Below are 21344 nucleotides of genomic sequence, written 5' to 3'. Positions count from 1 at the left end.
TGATGTATCTTGTATCCATCTTCTCTCCACTCACACAGCCATCCCCCTGATTCAAGTTTTCATGACCTGGACTACTATGATAGGCTCTTGACTACTCTCCCTGCCTGTCTCCATTCTCTCCTCTTTCATATTTACACTTCTCCTTTTCCTTGCTCCTATGGCCAATACAACTACCAAAATGAAGCTGCATTAACTTTAAGTCTGACCATGTCATTGTCCTTGGTTGGGAGGCTCTTGTCTCAAGGATGAAATAAAAATTCTTTTGTCTGTCTTTCAAAATCCATCACTATCTTTCTCCAGCCTACCTTTCCCTGCTTATGGTACCTCTTCATCCATTTTGTGTGTCAGCCAAAATGACATTCTTAGTGTTCATGACTTTCCATCTCACATCTGTGCCTTAGGCCATCCCAATGCCTAGAATGCTCTCCTTTCTTACTTTCATCTCATGGAATCCTTGATTTCTTTCAAGGTTCATCAGAGATGTCAACTCCAACAGGATGCCTATCCCAATGCTTTCCCCCTGACTTGTTAGCACTCTTCCCTCCCAGAAGCTACTTTGTATTTAATTTTCTACATACATATTATTTTTCTTTTCCTTTTAAACATTAATTTGTTTTCAATTCAGGGAACAAAACAAGCACTTCCATTACATGGTACAACAGGAAATCTACCATGTACAACTTGCTATTCCCTCCAAATGTACAACAAAGTTATCATGTGAATTCCTTTTTTTACTTCCCTTTCTCCCCTGCACTAGAGATGCTTATCATTATGTTGAGGTCTGAGTGGCTGAGACCACTCGAAGACTGGAGTACAGGATGGGATCGTCTGGAATGAATTCACAGACTCAAGCATTTTTTAACTCAAGTTGGCAAAATGTTTGTTGTTATGCTTTTCAGCAGACAAGGATTCTTAAGGAACCTTCAATCTTAGAGGGGTACAGTTAAAGTTTATATAAGATAAAATATAATAAAACATGTGCCAAATATGCTAACTAGGTGATTCAGGGCAAGTTTAGGGAGTGGTTAAGGAGTTGTCAGTTCTTAAAGGAACATACATTTTTGTATGTACTGCATAGGCATTTTACCCAGAGTTCACTAGGAAAAGCCCATAAGGGGGGCCACAAGGAGGTGTGGTTTTAGGCCTGCTATGTCACTAAGTTAGCTAGAGTTCAGGGGTAACTGAGAGTTGTTCAGTCTGCCACCAGTCAATGTCTTGTTTGACAAGATAGATGTAGGGAGTATGCATATGTCTTAGGTCTAGAATACAGATAATGAGGAGTCCAGGATGTAGATAATAAGGTAGGGTGGTGGTATAGATAGTCCAGTGGGTAAGAATACCTTTATGACCCAGTGCAAAGTCAGTTCAAACTAATTCCTTCAGGTGCTGTTTGTAACTGCACCAGGGAGAGAGATAAGGGTCTTGCTGGGGCTCACTCGTGTAATTGCTAGGCACAGTGTCCTTGGGCTGGGGAGAAACTGCCAGGGACAGTGTTTCTGAGGTTAGGGAGAAACATGATAATGGAATTGGGGTCCCAGTACAACCACCCAAGGACCCCATCAATTAGACACACACATATATATATATATATATATATATATATATATATATATATATATATATATATATATAATTATTCTATACATACTTCTATTTATCAATTCTTTCTCCAGATACAGATAGTATTTCTCTTCATATATTCTTTATTTTTAATTTGTGTGTTTATAATAGCCAAAATGACTTAGTCACTCAGTCATTCTTAAAACAATATTGCTGTTACTGTACACAGTGTTCTCTTGGTTCTCATTACTTCATTCTTCATCATTTTGTGCAAGTCTGTCCATGCCTTTCGAAAACCAATGAGCTCATCATTTCTTACAGCACAGTAGTATTTCGTCACAACCATACCCTACAACTTGTTCAGCCATTCCCTAATTGATGAGAATCTCTACAATTTCCAGTTCCTTGACACTACAAAGAGAACTGCTATAAACAACCCATTTACATTCAAAGTTACAATTACTAGTCGTGAATTTCCCTCCATAGGCTTAACCTGAGACAGTTATCTGGTAGTTTAGATTTGCTATTGGAATAAAATGACATTCATAAATCGTTCCAAAAGGAGATTTACTTAGCTATAGCAGGAGGAGAATATCTGAGGAGGATGGACATTGAGAACCTCTTGAGTTGATTCAGTTGAGGGAAGCTCCTATGCTGATCCATCAGCCAATCATCTTTTAGCTTCTCCATCTCCTTGTGACTGTGTTTTACTCAGGTGATGAGGAAGTGGCATCATCAGTTTGAGCCCTGAGTGCCCTGAACCGACCAAATCTTGAGGAATTTCTTGATATCTTTTAAGGAAAACCAAACTAGCCTGACCTGGGGTGAGGAGTTAAGGTATTGCTTCTACTACATCAAACTAGTTACAGTCTTGGAATTCTGCAGACAAGTTTAAATCTGAGGCTTTCTAGGAAGCTGGGGAAATGATGAGAATGAAGACATACATTTCACTTAAATTCAAGTGAATTATAAGAAGTCACATGTCATTGTGCATATACAGCTGACATTGAAGCTGGGAAGAACTGGCTTCAGGTCATGCCTCTGACATATATTGTCTATGTGACCTTGGGCAACTCACTTAACCTCTAGGTGTTTCATATGACTCTAAGATGCAGAGAAGTTACTGAATTGTAACAGTAGGAGTCTACTCAGCTAGGAATTTCCTACACTAATGAAATCATAGATTCAGTCTGCTTTCTTTTCTATTTTTTTTAAAGTACAGAGACTTTTAAAATTCTTTTTTCTAGTTCCAAATTCTCTCTCTCCTCCACACTCCCCCTCCTATTCAGAAGTCAAGAAAAACAAAACTTATGACGAACAGCATAGTCATGCAGATAACATTTCCACATTAGCCATATTAAAAACAAAGACAAAAGAGAGAAAATGTTTCAGTCTGTTCACTGAGTCCATTTTTTTTAATATGGCTATTGATATCTTTTATTTCTTCCTCTGAAAATTCCTTATTCTTTTCCTAAGTATGAATTATAGGATTCTTAAAGCCATGTACTGTTATTGTACTGAGCTGAGGAGTAGGGTAGGATCTTATGTTGGAGAAATGAGTCCCAATTTATTAATGTACTCACATATGAAGTTGAAGGAGACCTGACACAGTGGGCTATCATAATGAGTGTTCGTGAGGAAAGAAGAGAGGTACCTTGTACTTTTTTAATGGTCCCATGCCTTTGTTGCTTAGGCACTGATACTTCCCTGCTTATGGAACCAGAGGTGGGAAACCTACATGAGTAAGCTGTCACTCTTCTCTATAAAATAACTGGCCCCTATCTGCATTGCTAAGCAGCCCTGCTGCATAGAATAGGATCCCTAATACTGAACTTGCTGGAGTAATGAGGGCTTGATGTAACCTGGGGGTGCTAAGTCTAGAGGGTTGCTTCTTACAGCAAATTGACCTCCTTTTTCCTCCTGCTGTGGTCTTAGGGTTATCACAATCAAGGCTCTGCAACCATTTATGACTTACTACTATGTGACTCTGGACAGGTGACTTCACTGACCTCTCTAGTTCAGTCTCTAAAATAAAGAGTTTTGTTTAGGTGACCAGCCCTAAATCCTATGATTTCATAAGGGACACAAAGTTTTTCCATTATATTTTTGCCCAGACTTAACTTCAAGGATACCAATCTTGGGTTGTACTTAAATGTACTCTTTTCTCCAAAGACCCTGGCCAAATTTCTGCCCTGGATTACTCTCAACATCAACCTCCCCCATCCCTACTGAGGAACTGCTGAGTGAAAATGAAGGAAGTCTCACATCCATGATAATTGTGTACATTATAAATTCATGTTACCTAACTTCAAGTGGACCCTCATTGCAGCAAGGCAGTCTTTTTAAAATAAGATAATATTTGTAAAGTGCTTAGCTCATTGTCTGCAGCATAGTTGGCATTTAATAAATGCTTGTCCTCTTCCCACCCCTCCTCTATTCCTCACTAATTAATTCCTTATCTCACTCAGCAGAGAAGCTATTAAGACCTTCTCTTCTATCTCCAAGCTCTCAGATACTCTCTCTCAGCTGAGGACCTTGCCTCTTACTGAAAAAATTGAGGTCATTTGATGTGAGCTCTCTCTTAACCCATTGTCTTCATCTTAAAAATCTTTGAAATCATTTTCCATTCTCTCCTTCTTTCCTTCAATCCCTGAAAAGAGATGGACCTTCTCCTTGTCAAGGTCAACCTCTCTACATGTTCACTTGATCTCCTCCCTTCCAATCTTCTCCAGATTGCATCTTCAATCAGTTCCCCTTGCTCTGTAATCGTCATTATATCCATCAATTGGTTCCTTCCTTAATGTCTCCAAGTATACGTAAGTCTCTCCCATCCTTAGAAAACCTTCCCTGGATTCTATTCTTCCTTCAAGCTATTATCCTTCACCTCTCCTCCCTTTCTCAGGCAAATTCCTTGAAAAAAGGAATAACACATGCTTGCTGCTTCTAATTCCTCACTCTCATTCCTTAATTTTTTGGAATCTAGCTTCTGACCTCATCACTTAACTGAAACTGCTCTTTCCAAAGTTACCGATGATCTCTTAGTTGCCAAATCTGATGGTGTTTCCTCAGTCCTAATACGTTTAGATTCTTTTGCAGCATTTGACCCAGTTGACAACCTTCTTCCTTGGATATTGTCTCTCTGGGTTTTCATGATAGGTTCCCGTGATTCACATTCCACTTGCTTGACCACCTCTTAGTCTCTTTTGCTGGCTTTTCATACCCACCATCCCTATCTGTTGATGTTCTTGAAGGCATTGTCTTGGGCCCTTTTCCTTCTCCCTCTACTATCATTCTTGGAAACCTCATCAGCTCTAATTTAAAGATCTATGCATATTATTCCTTGATCTATCTCTTTCTCTGTGCCTCCCTCCTTCCTCCTCTGCCTCTTTCTTGAGCCTCAGTTTCACTTCATCAAATGCCTGTTGGATATTTCAATTACATGCCTGATGGAGACATCTTAAACACAGTTAAAACTAAGCTCATTGTTTCTCCCTCCCTAAACCCTCCCTTCTTCCAAACTTTTCTTTTTCTGTCAAAAATACCACCATCATTTCAGTGTCCTAGATTAATAGTTTTGACATTATTCTAAATTCCTCACTCTCTTTAATGCCATATATCCAATCATTTACCAAAATTTGCCATTTTTACTGTAACATTCTCTCTTGCATCTGACACCTTTTCTCCTCCAATTAGGGAGACCAATTAGTCTCCCTACCTACAGTCTCTCCCCATTCCAGTCCTTCTTACACACTAATGCCAACATAATTTTCCTTAAGCATAAATCTGATTGTGTGACTCCCTTTCTCAATCAGTGGCTTCCTGTGGCCTCCAGAATGAAATACAAATACCTCTGTTAGTTTTTAAAGTCTTACCCAACTAGGCTCTAATCTATTTTTTCTAGTCTCATTGTACATGACTCCCATTCCTGCATTCTGCAATGTAGCCAGACTAACCTTCTTTGTTAGAAGACACCTGACATTCTGTCTCCCATCTTTATGCACTTGTTAGGGACACAAGGCTGTCTACCATGCCTAGAACAAACTCCTTCCTTATCTCTGCCTCATGGAGAGTCCCTCCTTTCAAGATATTGCTCAGGCACCACTTTCTACATGAAGTTTTTCCTGATCCCCCCAAATGCTAGTGCCCAAACTGCCTTGTGTTTAATTACTTTGTATATATTCATATTTGTTTACATTTATACTAATTATATTTTTACACGTACTTTTATTTTGCTCATTAGAATGTAAGCTCATTCTAAGAAAGGATTATTTTGTTCTTTGTTCTTATACTTGTATCCCCAGGTCCTAGTAAGGTTGCCTGGTGTATAGTAGGTGCTTAATGCCTACTTAATACATACTTGTTGCTTGATTGATATTATTATGGAAGAAATTACTAATGGGTTGTAGGTAGGCCTAGATAGCCTCTGAAGGTCCTTCCAGCCCTGTGTTTGTACGATTCTGGCTGGCCATTGCCCAGCTATAGAGTACATGTTGTGACAGTATGTGGTCCATGGAAGAAATTCATAATTACTTTTCTTGGTGTCTACAGGTACAACATCCAGGACAAGGACACCTTCTTTGACAATGCCACTAGGAGCCGCATTGTAAGTAAGCAGGTGTGACTGGCAAGTGCATGGGTTTGGGGATAAGGCAGAGAAGAGCATGTGGCTTGGTTCTACCTGCTGACTCTGACACTTTTCGAGTAGAGTTTGCCAAGCAACATCAAGGCAAATCCCAAAGGCAAAAGAGATGGCAAACAAACCGCCCTATGCTGTATAGTTTGGGAGGCAAACCCTCCCTTTGCATACTCTTCCCTAGGGTCATTCTGACAATCCCAGAATGCTGGAACATTAGATGGTCCCATAGTTGGTCAGTGACTTTGAGGTAAGTCTAGGTCCACCCTCTTTTTTGCATATCTGGAACCTGTGGTCCACAGGCTTGAAGTACCATGGCCAAGGCCACATTATAAGTTAGCAGTAACTGCCAGGACAAGAACCTGGTATCCTATCTCTCAATATAGTAGTATTAATAAAAACTTTATTAATGGCTTTTGCTTTTATATCACCTATATTTCCTAATGTATCCCTCCCTAACCTCCCAGAGGTTATCATTTGTAAGAAAACATTAAAAAAAGGTTCATCACAACTAACTAACACATTAGAAAAAGTCTGGCATATGTAGTTGGTCCTCCACCTCTGCCAGGAAGGTGGGGAGATACCTGCCATATATCTTCTTTGGGGCCATGTATGGATGTTATAATCTTGTAGCACACCATTTCAGTTGCTTTGTTCTTTCCATGTATGTTGTTGCAGTCATTGCCTATATTTTCCCTTCTTCTGCTTAGATCATTTTGTATCAGTTCACCTTCTCAATACTTCCCATATTCATGATATTTATAATTTCTTATAGCATAGAAATATTCCATTACATTTCTGCACTATGATTCATTTAGCTAGTCTCTAATCAGTGACTAATGGAATACTCTTGCCACTTCCTCTTATCCTCTGCCTCCCTTTTGTCTCCTTTCCAAGGAGCTCTTGGTCATTTGTATCAAGGAAAGCCCTGGAAATAAATATTTATCAAATAGCAAGAGCCAGCCTACTTTATAGAAAGTTTAATTGTGTGGATCTTGCTTTGGCTGAAGCCTGCTCTTGCGGTATGACAAGCAGCCACTTTCTTTTTAGATTCCATGGTTCCTTAAAGAGTTTGAGTCTGTTAATGGAATCTTCATTTGCCCTGTGCTGTTGGTTACTAAACATTTGTAAACATGGTTCCTTTCAAGGGACACAACTTTAATTGAGTTAATAGAGGGATAGTTTTTTATTTGCTGAGTCCTTTGTTTCCATTTGTCCCAAGAATTAATTTTTTCCAAAGGGGAAAAAGCAAAAAGGAATCCTAGGGGTAGTATGAAATTGCCCAGTGCCACTGAGGGGAAATTAGAAATGTATTTCCCTTGAACACTTAGAAAAGAGCTAGTGTTGTAATGAGGTTTGGGCACCTGAAAGGCCTTCCTGGTGGTTAAGGTAGTGAGACACAGGAACAGTTGGCTGAGGTTGACTGAGGACAGCAATAGAATTATTCCTTTTTGGAGATCCTAAGATTTAGATAGGTAGGGAAAGTACTTGTCAAGCACCTACTATGTGCCAGGCATTTTACTAAATGCTGGGGATAAAAATACAAGCAAGATTTCCTGCCTTCAAGATGCTTACAATTTGATGGAAAAAGCACATAAATAGGAGATGGAAATCAAAGAATGGAGGAGAGGTACTCCCCCTTGACATGGCATGAAGATGGCGAGCAAATGCTGTTGATTCCAGCAAGATTAGGCCAAAGCTAGCCTATCGAAATTTCAGGTGGTTCCAGGGCAGAGTCTAGTTATCCACTGGAGAGGAGGTGGAGAAGATGGTCCCAGTGGAGACAGCAAGGTAAAAAAGCAAGCTAGAAGAACCTTAAAAGTCATCTATCTGTTCCAATGTCCTACAGATGAGGAAACTAAGGCCTAGAGAGGTAATATGACTTATTTAAGACCATGAAGGTCATTTAAAGTCATAAGAAAGAATTAGATTTTTATTTTTTTAAATTAATTTTTTTAGTTTTCAACATTCACTTCATAAGCTTTTGAGTTTTAAATTTTTCTCCCCCTCCCTCCCTGCCTCTCTCCCCAAGATGGTGGGCAATCTGATATAGGCTCTACATATACATTCCTATTAAACATATTTTCTCATTAGTCATGTTGTAAGGAAGAATTAGAATCAATAGGAGGAACCATAAGAAAGAGGAAACAAAACAAAACAGAAGGAAAAAAAGACCAAATAGTATGCTTCCATCTGCATTCAGACTCCAAAGTTCTTTCTCTGGATGTGGATAGCATTTTCCATCATGAGATTTTTGGAGATGTCTTAGATCCTTGCATTGCTGAGAAGGGCTAAATCTATCAAAGAACTAGATTTTTACCTGCCTTCAGCAGGACGAATTTCAGGTATGCCTGGAGGCAAGACAATGAAAAGCATGACTCCCTTGGTGCTTTTCCATTCAAGAGTCTTATAATGGCTTGAGATGTGTTATCCTGAGAATATACTTAGAACTCATCTTGGGTGTGCAGTGAGGTGATGAAGTGGATAGAATGCTGAGCCTGGAGTCAGAAAGACTCTTTTTCCTGAGCTCAAATCTAGCCTCAGATACTTACTAGCTGTGTGACCTTGGGAAAGTCACTTTATCCTGTTTGCCTCAGTTTCCCCATCTGTAAAAGGAGCTGAAAAAGGAAATGGCAAACCATTCCAGTATCTCTGCCAAGAAAACCCCAAATGGAATAAAGAAGAGTCAGACACAGCTGAAAACGACTGAACAATGACAAGGGCACACTGGTTTTGTCAGAAAGAAACTAACCTGTTTTATAAGTATTTCTGTTTTGTTCGGATGACAAGAAGCATATACATTTCCACTCCCTTGGTCTGGTGTTATTGCAAGGAACTTAAATCTCTCCACAGTCTGAGCTCCATGCATGTCTCTTGGGATGAGGGAGTGGTGGTAGTTATAGGGTGTTAGGGGGATTAACTGATAATTGCAAAATGCTTGTAAAATAATAAAATGCCACATAAGTACTGTTCCTAATTATTATCACTGTTTAATTACTGCCTTGTATTACAAACAGAATTAAAGTCTGCTGGATCCAGTTCTACTGGAAGTTATTGGTGCGCCACTCCTGCTAACTCTGGGACTAGACTATAATGTGTAAGCAATGTTGGAGAGACAAGGTTCTGCTCATTCATCAGCCCTGCCCCCACAGCTCCACCTTGCCCTACTATGGGGCATTGGCTTTCCGGCCCAGTGTTGGGATCTGCCCCTGCCCCAGATGTCTGCCTTTCGGCCCAAATAGCAAAATGGATATATTTGTCTTCCTTGTGCCCTTTGCTTTGTGGGGGTCAAGGTGAGCCCAAAGTTTATGCTGCAGCAATTTTCAGTGCAATTTAGAGCGGCCTAGAAGAGAGGCAGAAACATCCATTTTTCACTCCCCACCAATCAGTTAAGTATGTTTGCTTTGTTTCCTCCCAAATAAAATCTTTGGGAGGGGGAAGGAAATAAGCATTTATACAGCACCTACTATGTGTCAGTCAATGTTAACTCATCTGATCATCACAAAAATCTTGGTAGGTCGGCAATGTTATTATCTCCATTTTACAGATGAGGAAACTGAGGCAGGTAGGGGTTAAGTGACTTGCTCAAGGTCACATAGTGAGTGTCTGAGGCTGGATTTGAACTCCAGGCTCAGTACTCTGTACACTATGGTGCCACCTACCTGCCTCTCTCAGTTATCTCCTTCTTTTAACTCTTCCTTAGCCTGAAATGACAGATTTATACTGAATAACCAGCATACCCTTATTGTTGTTGTTGTTCATTTGTTTCAATCACATCTGACTCTCTATGACCCCATTTAGGGTTTTCTTGGCAAAGATACTGGACTGGTTTGCCATTTCCTTCTCTAGCTCATTTAAAAGATGAGAAAGCTGAGGCAATAAGGATTAAGTGACTTGCCCAGGGTCACACAGCTAGTGTCCGAGGCCAAATTTGAACCCAGGAAGATGAGTCTTCCTGACTCCAGGCCCAGCATTCTATCCATTGCATCACGTAGCTGCATCCCTTAGGAGAGTTCTAAGTAGAAAATACTAAAATCCCCCCTCTCTACTACCCACGACACAGATTTTCATGAAAATCTTAGAAAGGTAGAACTTTAGGCCTGCCCAGCTTCTCTCAGGAGGCAGTGTGGTTCAGCTGAGAGTATTTTAGATTTGGAGTCTGATGACTGGGGCTCAAATCCCAGCTCTGTCACTGTGTGACCTGTCGTCATGTCTTTAACTATTTTTGAACATTAGTTTCCACATCTGTAAAACAAGGTGGTTGGACCAGATGGCCTTCTAGGTGTTCCCTTCCAGCTCTAGAACTATCATCCTATTATCTCATAGTCCCTACTAAATTATAAGCTCCCTGAAGTTAGAGCCCATATCCAAAGCTAAATTTATATCTCCTTCAGGCCTTAGAATATGGCACTGTGTAGTTACTATTTTTATTTTTTTTTGTCCCTAACATATGGATTTTGAAGGTCTCCTACTTATTAGGTTCCTACTATGTTCTCAATCCTCTCTCAGGTACTATGAGGGATACACAAGAAATATGAGACATGCTCCCTGCCCTCAAGGAGTTTTCTGTCTAACTGGGGAAGCAGGATTAACACATGAAAGCCATCAGAGAGTAACAAGTCACAATACGCATGAGTGCTGAGTTGCGCCAGTATACGTAGGCATGAGTGGTGGAAAGGGCAGCTCTCTGCTGAAATTTCTTTCCTCTCATGAAGTTCCAACATCCTACTCAAAGACCTCTATCTTACTTCTCAGAGATGGGCCATTGTTCCAGCTGTTTTTGGATTTTTATGAGAGTTCACTGTATTTTCCCACTTTGGGGAGTTGGAAGAAGTTTTTAAGAGGTTACCATTATAATCCTAGAGAGTGGTGTATACATAATGAATGATAGTATCTGGGTGACGGTGTGTTGTATTTTACATATTTGTTTCCAGGTGGGGTGAAGGGGAGGAAATGTGTGGGAGAGTTAAATTCTTTGTTCTCTTCGAAGGAGTCAAGTTTGATTGGGTTTGGCGTTCAGTACATGAGTTCAACATGTGCTTGGCTTTTCCCCTAGCTCACTCAAAATGCAAACATATTCTCCTCCCCTCTCCTCCTCCTCTTCTCTTCACCAGGCCCCTTTCCCCTAATCTTGAGCGTGTCCTGTTCAGATCTGTATGTTGCCCAGGGACACAATAACTGGTCTCATGGCTTTCCTGTCTTCCTTCTTTAGGTGCATGAAATCTTGAAACGTACATCCTGTTCTCGAGCCAACAATATGATGGGTGAGTACTACTTGCTTACCGTCACTTGGACAAGAGTGCTGATGGAACAGCCAAAGTGGCCAAATACTGTTCTTTCAACAACTCAGTTGGTGGGGGGAAAAAACACCAACAAAAACAACCAACCCCTCCTGTGCCCCCCTCAACTCACAAACAAACACTGATGGGTGCTTCAGCACAGCCTGAGAAAGCACAGGCTTTTCCTAAAAAGACCAGCTGTCATACCACCCCTGCAGGGGTCCCTGCTCCCCTGGCGCTTGTCCCTTCCTCCAATCCTCATCCTAGTACAATCGCTTTTATTTTCTCTATTTACCTCCATCACATCACCTACCTCCACCTCTTGCTCACCCTTGCTGTCAGTAACTGAAGTCTATTAAATAGCCATCTGTTTTCCAACAGGGCTATGTAGGCGATAAGAAATGTTTTAGGCAGATAGAGTTCTGGGCCTCTGGTTGCTTGCAGTCTGGTATTATATCAGCCTTCATGCTGACAGATAGAACAGGCACACTAGCAGAACAAGAATGTGCATGTGTGAATTAAAGAATCTTAAGAGCTTGGAGAAGGAAATGGTGAACCATTCCAGTATCCTTGCCAAGAAAACCCTAAATGGGGTCATGAAGAGTCAGACATGACTGAAACAATTGAACAACAACAATATAAAGAAATGGTAGAGACCTTAGGGGACTTCTATTTCAAATAGGATATACTGGGGTATGGTTGAAAGAACTTTGGATTTTGAGCCAGAGGACCTGAGTTTGAATCCCAGATCTTCCACTTACTATGTATGAATGTGGGTAAAGCATTTCATCTCTCTGGCTGTCAGTTTTCTCATCTGTAAAATGAGTAGGTTGGACTAGATGAAGACTGGGGAACCTTGGATTCTATATAAGGGGATTTATTCTGTGAAGTTTGGATTAAGTCAAAGGGCCGCACTTGAGGACCTACAGGGCCACATGTGGCCTCAAGGCCACAGGTTCCCGCACTCCTGTACTAGATTCTATCCTATCGAACAAGCATTTATTGAGTGCCTACAATGGGGAAGACATTGTGCTCTGTGCTGAGGAATACACCTACTAGGAGTATTGGGAAAGGCTTTCTGTATGTATGCAATGGTGATATGTAATTTGAGCCTTGAAGGAAGCTAGATGATTTTTAATGTTCCTTCAACCTTAATGATCCTATTGAGTTCTCATTCCATTTAAGAATTTTATTCTATTCAACAAACATTTTTGAAATGCTTAAGCTTTGGGATTTGAAGGTACAAAAAGATCACTTCTTTTTCCACTGTGCTTTGCTACCTCTTCCTTGCCTATGGATGAAAAAACCAAAAAACAAAAAATTAAGAATGTCTTTTCACGTTTAATCTCTTCATTCCCTGGATTTATATTTGGATAAAGTGTTTGCCCATAATGTTTCCTGATATACATATAGAAGTAGGAAGCTCACTAGCTTATAATGAGGCCCATTCTGTTTTTGGAAATGTAGAACATTTTTGCTTATATTAAGTCAAACTTTATCTCCCTCCAACACCTACCCATTGGTCCTGTTTTAGCCTTCTAGAATAATATAGAACTAGTTCTATTTTGTATGACAAACCTTCAGATTTTGCAGGCAACTATTATGTTATCCTTTACTGTTTTCTTTTCCACACTTCTAAGGTGTTACCATGATGTAAACAAGACTGGCCATGATGGAATGAGTCTTTGCATTTGAGTTGAAGTAACTGGTGGACAGGAATTTGATGATGCTGGATTGACTTTTGTATGGCACTCAGACTGAGAGTGTGCACACAAGGGCATTTTAAGACTGTGGAATTTTGATCCACTGATTAATTTTTTTAGGAGAGTCTTAGGAATAGAATAAAAATGGCAGATAAGGAAAATCTATAACCTGGCAACATTATCTGGTTGTTGCTGAAGCTCCTATGGCCCCTGTTAGACTAGGAAGTTAGATCACGGACTGTTTGCTTAGAGATATTTCTCCTCAAATTTGTTGCATTAATTCCTTCATTTATTCATGAAGTAAATATTCTTTGAGTGCCTAATTTTTAAAATTCACTGTGCCAAATGATAGGGATACATTGATAGAAAAAATTTAGATCCCACCGCCATGCAGTTTGAAAGCCAATAATGGGATACACAAGTACCTATAATGCAAAAAAGAATAGGATAAGTGAAATCAAGGTAAAATGATTTAGAAATTTGAGGAGAAAGAAGTCATTTTTACCTTAGGGGCAGGGTGAGTGGGAGTCAGGGAAGGTTACATGGAGGAGGTGGCATCAGATTTAGACCAAGGAGCAAGGAAAGTACTCGACCCAATAATGAAGTAAAGGTTCTAGACTTTATAACCTGGGTGATGTTAGGCAAGGTATTTGATCTCTCTGTGCCTCAGTTTCTTCATCTATAAAATAGCAACAATAACTTTTTCTACCTCAGTACCATTATGAACAAAGTACTTCGCCAAGCTCAAACTAATACATAAACTGTGAACTATTATTGTTATTTGATGGAGACAGGGCAGAGGAAATCCATCCTGGGTATGGGGGATGGTATAAGCAAATGCATGGAGATGAAAGTGGGCATCATGAAAATAAATAATGTTGAGTAAGTCAAGAAAAGGCTAAAAATGAGTAGGTTGGCTCCAGATTATAGAGAGCCTGGAATTCTGGTTCCCACGAAGTCCCAGAGGAGTACCTTGGTAACAGCAAATGCTGGTGTTCTTTGCTGTTAAGGTTTATTTTGAAGAATTCCATACTACTCAATTAATGTAAATGGAATGATATTCCCTTGATTTGAATTAGGATTTTTGAAATGCTTTACCATTAATTTCTGGGAGACTTTGGAAGGGAATAAAAACAATTGGTTTCATAAAATTACTGAATCATAGACCTTAGAAATAATTAAGTCCAACCTCTCATTTTATAGATGATGAAACTGAGGTCTAAATAAAGGAGGGTCCTTTTTTAGGGATGGACAGCTAGAAACTCCATTGATAGAACTCAAATTCAGCTCTTCTCCCTCCCGAGTCCAGTGCTCTTTCTTTTTTGTTTGTTTTTGGTGAGGCAATTGGGGTTAAATGACTTGCCCATGGTCACACAGCTAGGGAGTGTTACGTGTCTGAGGCCGGATTTGAACTTAGGTCCTCCCGACTCCAGGGCCAATGGTCTATCCTCTGCACCACCTAGCTACCTTCAATGCTCTTTCTACTGCATGTGGTTTCCAAGCTTTGAGAAGGATTTGGCTTTTAGGGGTTATGACTTCCCTGACTAGTGGGTTGCTTAGTAAAAGTCAGCAGTGTGACATGGCTGTCAGAAAAAAACAAAAACAAAAACAAAACTTATGTGATCTTAGTCTGTGCTAACTGGAGTATGATATCCAGAACAAGGGTATGTAGTCTGTGGGGTGGGCAGTCCTGTGGTTGTGCTGATCTGCTAGGATGGTTCTAATTGTCATGGCACTGCTCTAATACAGATGCATAATCAATCATTTCAGCAAGGTAGTGTTGCTTACCTGGTGACCTGCTTTTGGGTTCTGAAAACATAGTCACATATTTATAAACCAACACTTAAGTGCAAAGAAACTCCCATGTAAGAGGATGAGTCAATCCTTTTATGTAAGGGAAGATTTGTTTTTGCAATGAGAATGATCATTAACCCCCAATTTGTCTGTTATACAATGGGGTTTCCCCTGAAACTCTTTGGCTGGTCTGAACCTTCCTTCCATCACTATCTTCCCTCAGGTTTGGGTGGATATCTACTTATAGGGGTGTGGAAAAGGGTAAGAGAACAACAGACAAACAGACCTTTTAATTCTTCTGGTCCAGCACTGCTTCCTTCAGGATAAAAAGGCAAAACTCCTTTTCAAGGACTCCAGAAGAAAAAAAATCCCAAAGACCAAATGGTCTTCATGATTTGTTCTGTAAAATTTGGATTGTCAAAAGGCCACACTTAAGGATCTAGAAGGCCACATGTGGCCTCAAGGCCACAGGTTCCCCACCCCAGTAGTTGAAGCATCACTGATTAGGAATCCAACTACATCTAAGTTCTAGGTTTGGCTTTGCCATGGATCAACCAAGTGATCTTGGGCAAGTCATTTCCCAAATTTGGAGCTGTTTAAGTAAAATGAGGGATTTATACTAGAAGGGTCTTTTCAGCTCAAATGTCTGTGGTTCTAAGGAATTTGTCTCACTTGGTCTTTGTCAACATTTTTGCATTTTTAGGATGGTGGAGGAAAAAAGGATTGTGGGAATAGTAACTTTTGCTAGAAACTCTGCTCAGAGACATGCCAGTTTGGAGACTTGCCTAGTCTTCTTTGTAGAGTTATCTCTCCTTGGAGGAGGGATCCCTTCATTAGGTGTATATAGCAAATAACCCAGACAATGAAACCTTAGGCAGTTAAAATTCTGAACCAGTGTGACGTCTAGTGGCTGTGTGCATTTATATGGCAGTTCCCGTGTTTATTTTACATCTTATTCTAGAATCTTGTGAAATATCAGAACTAAAAGGAGTCACTTCAGGAGTCACTGTTTTCCTATATGGCAGACTGGTAAAAATGCTCCATTTTGTTGTTCTCCCATCAACTTCTCTAATCTCTGTAACATCAGCATGGTTTTTCTCAGTAGCTCAGGACATGGAGCCATGATCTAGGAAGAGCAAAAGAGCTAGGCATTGAATAAGAGAAGAAGAGGTCCACTTTTAAGTTAATAGGTTTTTACAAAGTAAGGACCTTTGGTAGTAAAAGTTTTGTGGGCTGAAAGAAATTTCACGTTAGTGCATGAACGCTAATCAATAGACTAGTAACTGGGAAGCATAGATCTGTTCCAGGGCTTACCGATGGCATGAATCCCCTTTCTTTAGGGCTTGATATGAACTTAGAAAATGAATCACTTCATCACCTCTCCTTGGGCATATTCTATGGGGTATATTCCTTCTACACTGTCATCATATCAAAGTGTTTACTTTATTAATGTCTTCTTGTTTCTGAAAGTAAGAGATTATATAAAGGTATAAATACATTTAATTTGTTTATGACTTTAGAAGGAGCAGCTAGGTGGGTGAATAGAGCATTGGGCATGGAATCAGGAAGACTTATCTTCATAAGTTCAAATCTGGCCTCAGACACTTACTAGCTGTGTGATCTTGGACAAGTCACTTAACCCTGTTTGCTCGGTATCCTCATCTGTAAAATGAACTAGAGGAGAAAATGGCAAACTGCTTCAGTATCTTTTCTAAAAAAACCCCAAATGGGGCCTCAAAGAGTCAGACATGACTGAAAAATGACAATAACAACAATAACAATGACTTTTAATATAGCAGAACTCTGGACCTTTACAGCTTTAGAATATTGTGAGCACCTTAAGAGTAGGACTGTCTCACATTGCTATTTGAAGCTCAAGTGCTTTGCACATCTTAAGTCTTTTAAAAGCTTTTCTTCATTCATTCATTCACTCATTCATTCTGTGTCTGATTACACCACTCCTATACCAGCTCACTGTGCTCTCTTTTCTTCTTGCCTATGCTTCCGTATTTTTTAAGCGTCCATCCTTGGAGAACTTTGTCCATCAGTTGAAGTCCTTGACTTTTGATATTATCGTGTCTGGGCTTATCCACATCACACCCTTCCTGGAAATATAATCCAGAAAATATTTCCTCATAATTAAAGTTTTCTCAGCCTCAAGCATTATGGGAAATGTTTTCACAGGGTCAGTTATGAATCTATTATGAAAGAATCAGAAGAAGGGCTTCAAGATTAAAAACAAAGGGGAAAAAAAGAATTAGAAGAGATCTAATGGTGTCCTCATCTTTGTCATGTAGCTAAGAGAGAGAAGAAGGCAGTGCTGAATATTTGGAATAGATAGGGAAACTGTTGTAAAGCTCTTGAGATTTGGAAGCAGCTTCTGGCACTCCAAGAAATGGTGGTGTAAGTCTACAGGTTGCATCAAAAGAGAGAGATCATCTAGTAAGGATGAATAGAAGAAGAGGTGACCCTAATTACAGAGTCCTTCTGTGTTGCTGAGGCATAGATCAGTGATGTGGTAGAGAACCTTCCAAGACTTTTAAATTATGAATACTATTGCCAGCTTCTGGTGGTTCCTGTGTCAGGAAATGATACCACAAGAAGGGGGCTAGAAAAAAATTGCTGGAAAAAATGGAATATTGGACAAGAAAGTGGAGACTTTGGGTGTTTTAAAAAAACATTTGTAATGGTTACACATTGAAATTAGGTTGTTCAGAAGAGATATGCAGATTTGTTAAGAAAGTATCTGAAAACAGGATAGGGAGTTTTGGATGATGGCTTAAAGTGTAGAAATATTGGCTAGTGACAGAGTTCATCTAACAAAGACTAGAAAAATATATTTACCTAGTGTCTTGAAAAATCTGATCAAAAGAGCCTGAAACTGAGAGGGAGAAAATTGCCCTGTATATCTTGACCAAGCTAGGTACCAAAGAGCAGAGCAGCTACAATATAGAAAGAATAGCAGTATTTATGCTCCGTAATTTAAAGGAAAGAAAATTGAATCAAGGAGCTGGTAATAAAATCCATGGATTTTATATAAAAGCCTAGAAAATTTGAGTAATCAGCATAGCACTGTTTCTAGTGGAAGTGTGGAAATTTGAACTTAGATATTACATAGACTTTGTGCAATGGGACTCATGATGAGAATAAGGCACAAAATTGATAGGAGGAGGGATGACAATCACACTGTTTATTATGGATGTATGCTGTGAAATTCAAATTCCCTTCCTGGGAGCATGGAGGTTGAGAAGGGAAGTATAGAGGGGAAGAATATCAGTGCAGAGAGAAACAGAAGCAGTATTGCCATTGGAATATACTGAAAGTACACTACAAATCCCCTGGACAGAAGGGGGAATAGGCAAAAACAGTTTTATAGATGCAAAGGGTTCATTGAGTCCCTGTCGTTCAGCTCTCCTCACTGAAAATGACAGCAATTGGAAAAATTTTGGATTGCTTTAGTGATCATTAAATTCTTCAAAAAGTAGAGGAAGAAAATCAGGGGGCTTCTGTTTTTGGACTTGATTCCTACCAATTAGGAGGGCTTGGTTGGTGAAGTGGATGACATGATGGGTTTCTTGTAGGTGAAGTGATCACTTCATGTCAAATTTCAGGATAAATAATGAAAGGAAAGTTGAACAAAGTTCGATATGCACATTAGAATTTGAAAGAGCAGATTTCAAAAAGTTTAAGAAAAGATAGGAGCTTGTGGCCTAAACTTCTACATGAAAAGGAAGTCTGAGAAGGTGAAAGGGGACTTTTATGAACAAAATCTTGAAGATGCACAAGGAAATATTTCCAGTGAAGTTGATGCTGTATATAGAAGCCAATGTGGATATACAAGGAATGAACAAACTGACTTAGATTTTTAAAGTACATATATGATTGATAAGAAAATATTAGGAAAAACTCAAACCCTTTTTACTAGCCAAAAAAAAATGAGAAGCCATCAGCAATTACAAATCAATATGCCTACTGCCTCACGTTTGTAATTATAAACATGATCTACGCAAACATTGGTATTATCCTTGCAGAACATATCAGAAAGCAGGTATACTTTTTACAAATAATTTTGATAGCAGACCACATCTTTATAGGCACATGATGAAAGGTGCAGAGAATAAAAGATACTGATGTGTTTTTTGCATGTTAATTTAAAAAATACATTAACATAGTAGATCAAAAATTTGAGGATTAAAAGATATTTCTCAGCAACAACAAAAATTCACCTATAAAGATCATGCAAATTTAACCTTTGTGCTCCCTGGACATCTGACACGACAAACTTACATACACTCTTGGACCTCTTACTAACTTGTTCTGCCTCATATTTCTTCCAAGTTTTCCACAAGTAATACCAGAATTTTGCTTGCGTTTTTCCCCAAAAGAAGGCTCTTATCTCTACTGTACATACTTAGGCTAATGAGACATTGACTATATGATACATTTTATTTGACCATATAGAAAACTTAGAATGACATCATGGAGACCTCGAGACATGAAAACTCTCCTCTCCTTTCCTGATGATTTTAAATAGCTTTTCCCTGTAGTAGATTGTGCCTTCACTCAGAAACTATACAGTCTGCATGACTCATAGAAAAGGTTTCTCTATGGTATATGTGAAGAATAACCACCTTTCTCCTTTGGGATTAAATAGGTTGTAGTCAAGGACTTCTTTCCAGGTATGAATGTGATGGGGTGACTCTATCTCCTCTCCCACCTTCTCTTGTTGAGTTTCAGAATCCCTTTCCTTCTATCTTTCATCAATACTACATCTTTGGACTCTTAAGTATTTCTGAGTCTCCATATGGATCCTAGGCATATATCTAAGCCTTGTAGATATACAGGACTCTCTCCAAGTCTAATGTAGATTGGATTTTCTCCTTCTGTCTGACTGCTTTCCTATGTTCCTCTATGTTAGGTTTCTGCTTCCTTTTAAAAAGTAAGTCTGAGAGCCTGCTTCTGTTTGCCTCAGTTTACTTATCTGTAAAATAGGGATAATAACAGCACTCACCTCACACGGTTATTGTGAGAATCAAATGAGATAATATTTGTAAAGAGCTTAGCACAGTGCCTGGCACATACTAATAATGTGAGGTATGCCGAGATATGTAACACCCAAGTATTGGGTGATCTGTACTGCAGACAATGAAAATCCAGGACTAAGGACAATTCTACCTTGACTTAGAAAGCTTATATCTTATTCAGGAGATAGCAGTGGGTAAGGGGCTTAAATGAATTATTTTGGTACAAACCCAGGCACAATATATATAGGTAATCTTTTTTTTTTTCAATTGGATCCTTCATGAACATCTTTCATAAAAATGGCAAATGCCTTTGGCAAGCAAGTTTCTCTGTTTTATGCAACATTTGACATTCATAATCAGACAGTCGTTGAACAGAATTATCTCTGTGTTTGTATTAATAATGGAATTCTATTGACCACAGGATACTGTGAGTCATGGACTGAATAGTTTCTGAGGGAATGTGAGATCCAGAGAGGGAGGAGCTGCTCATGGTCCTCTAGAAAGAGCAGGAGAATTATGACTGTTGATGGATTTTTATGAAAGCCCATTCTGTGTTTTTTGTGGAGCTAAATAACCTGTGGTAGAGTCCTTTTAAAGCCATCCATATTTACCACGACTTTGAGGAGTAGCTTTTATATGGTCATATTTGTGATGCCTCAAGTGATAGGAAGAGCCTATAGCCTTGAAAAGTCTAGAATTAGTGTGGAAAGGACAACTATGAAAACATTTTGTTTCAAAAGTGCTTAATGACAGCCTGATTTCTCTTAAGCATGAATTATTATTTTTTTTCCAGGCTGATTAACATCTCAAGATCAATACATTAAGTTGGACTGCACAGGGCTGCAGGGGAAATTTTACAAGATCTCAAATATAGAGCCTCCCTTTTTTTTTTTTAATTGAGGGAGACTCTTTAGGGAAGGGATGAATATCCATTTCTTTGTTTTCATTGCCATTGAGTCCTGTGGCCAGAAAGAGCGTGGAGGCCCCACTTTGACCGTATGTAAGGGGGAGGGGGCAAAATGTCTTCTCCTTCCTACATATGGAAGCTATTGTTACTTTGAGTGGACAGAAAATTGCTGATTGATGGATTCCTCTTTTCATGGTCCTTTTGGTGTCAGAGCACTTAAACAAATAGAAGCTTTGGATGCCCCCTTCCACTCCACTCAGGAGATGATGCCTTAATTATTTCGACCAAAGCCAGATCAAGTTGTATGTTGTAAACATCTGGTTTATCATTTAGCCAGCTGAACTGGTTTACATTTTGTTAGAAGAAAAGACCCGGGATTAAAGGCATTTAAGTAATTAAGCACACGTCAAGACAATTTGGTGATGGGTAAATATAGTTTCTGCT

The 21344-nt window shown here is 39.4% G+C and overlaps 1 protein-coding gene across 1 annotated transcript in view; it reads left to right on the top strand.

Moving 5' to 3' along the window:
* The window catches only part of ANO2 (anoctamin 2), a 506846-nt gene that overhangs the window by 130120 nt on the left and 355382 nt on the right, over positions 1-21344 (top strand). The window contains exons 5-6 of the mRNA XM_078149057.1: positions 6109-6163; positions 11406-11457. Of these exons, the coding sequence (XP_078005183.1) occupies positions 6109-6163; positions 11406-11457 (107 nt within the window). The remainder of the gene's footprint in view (positions 1-6108; positions 6164-11405; positions 11458-21344) is intronic.

This window comes from Phascolarctos cinereus, unplaced genomic scaffold (assembly GCF_003287225.1).
Source record: "Phascolarctos cinereus isolate Bilbo 61053 unplaced genomic scaffold, phaCin_HiC Scaffold_1;HRSCAF=81, whole genome shotgun sequence".
NCBI lineage: Eukaryota > Metazoa > Chordata > Mammalia > Diprotodontia > Phascolarctidae > Phascolarctos > Phascolarctos cinereus.
Note: the sequence above shows the minus strand (reverse complement) of the source record. Positions and strands in the feature narration are given on the sequence as shown.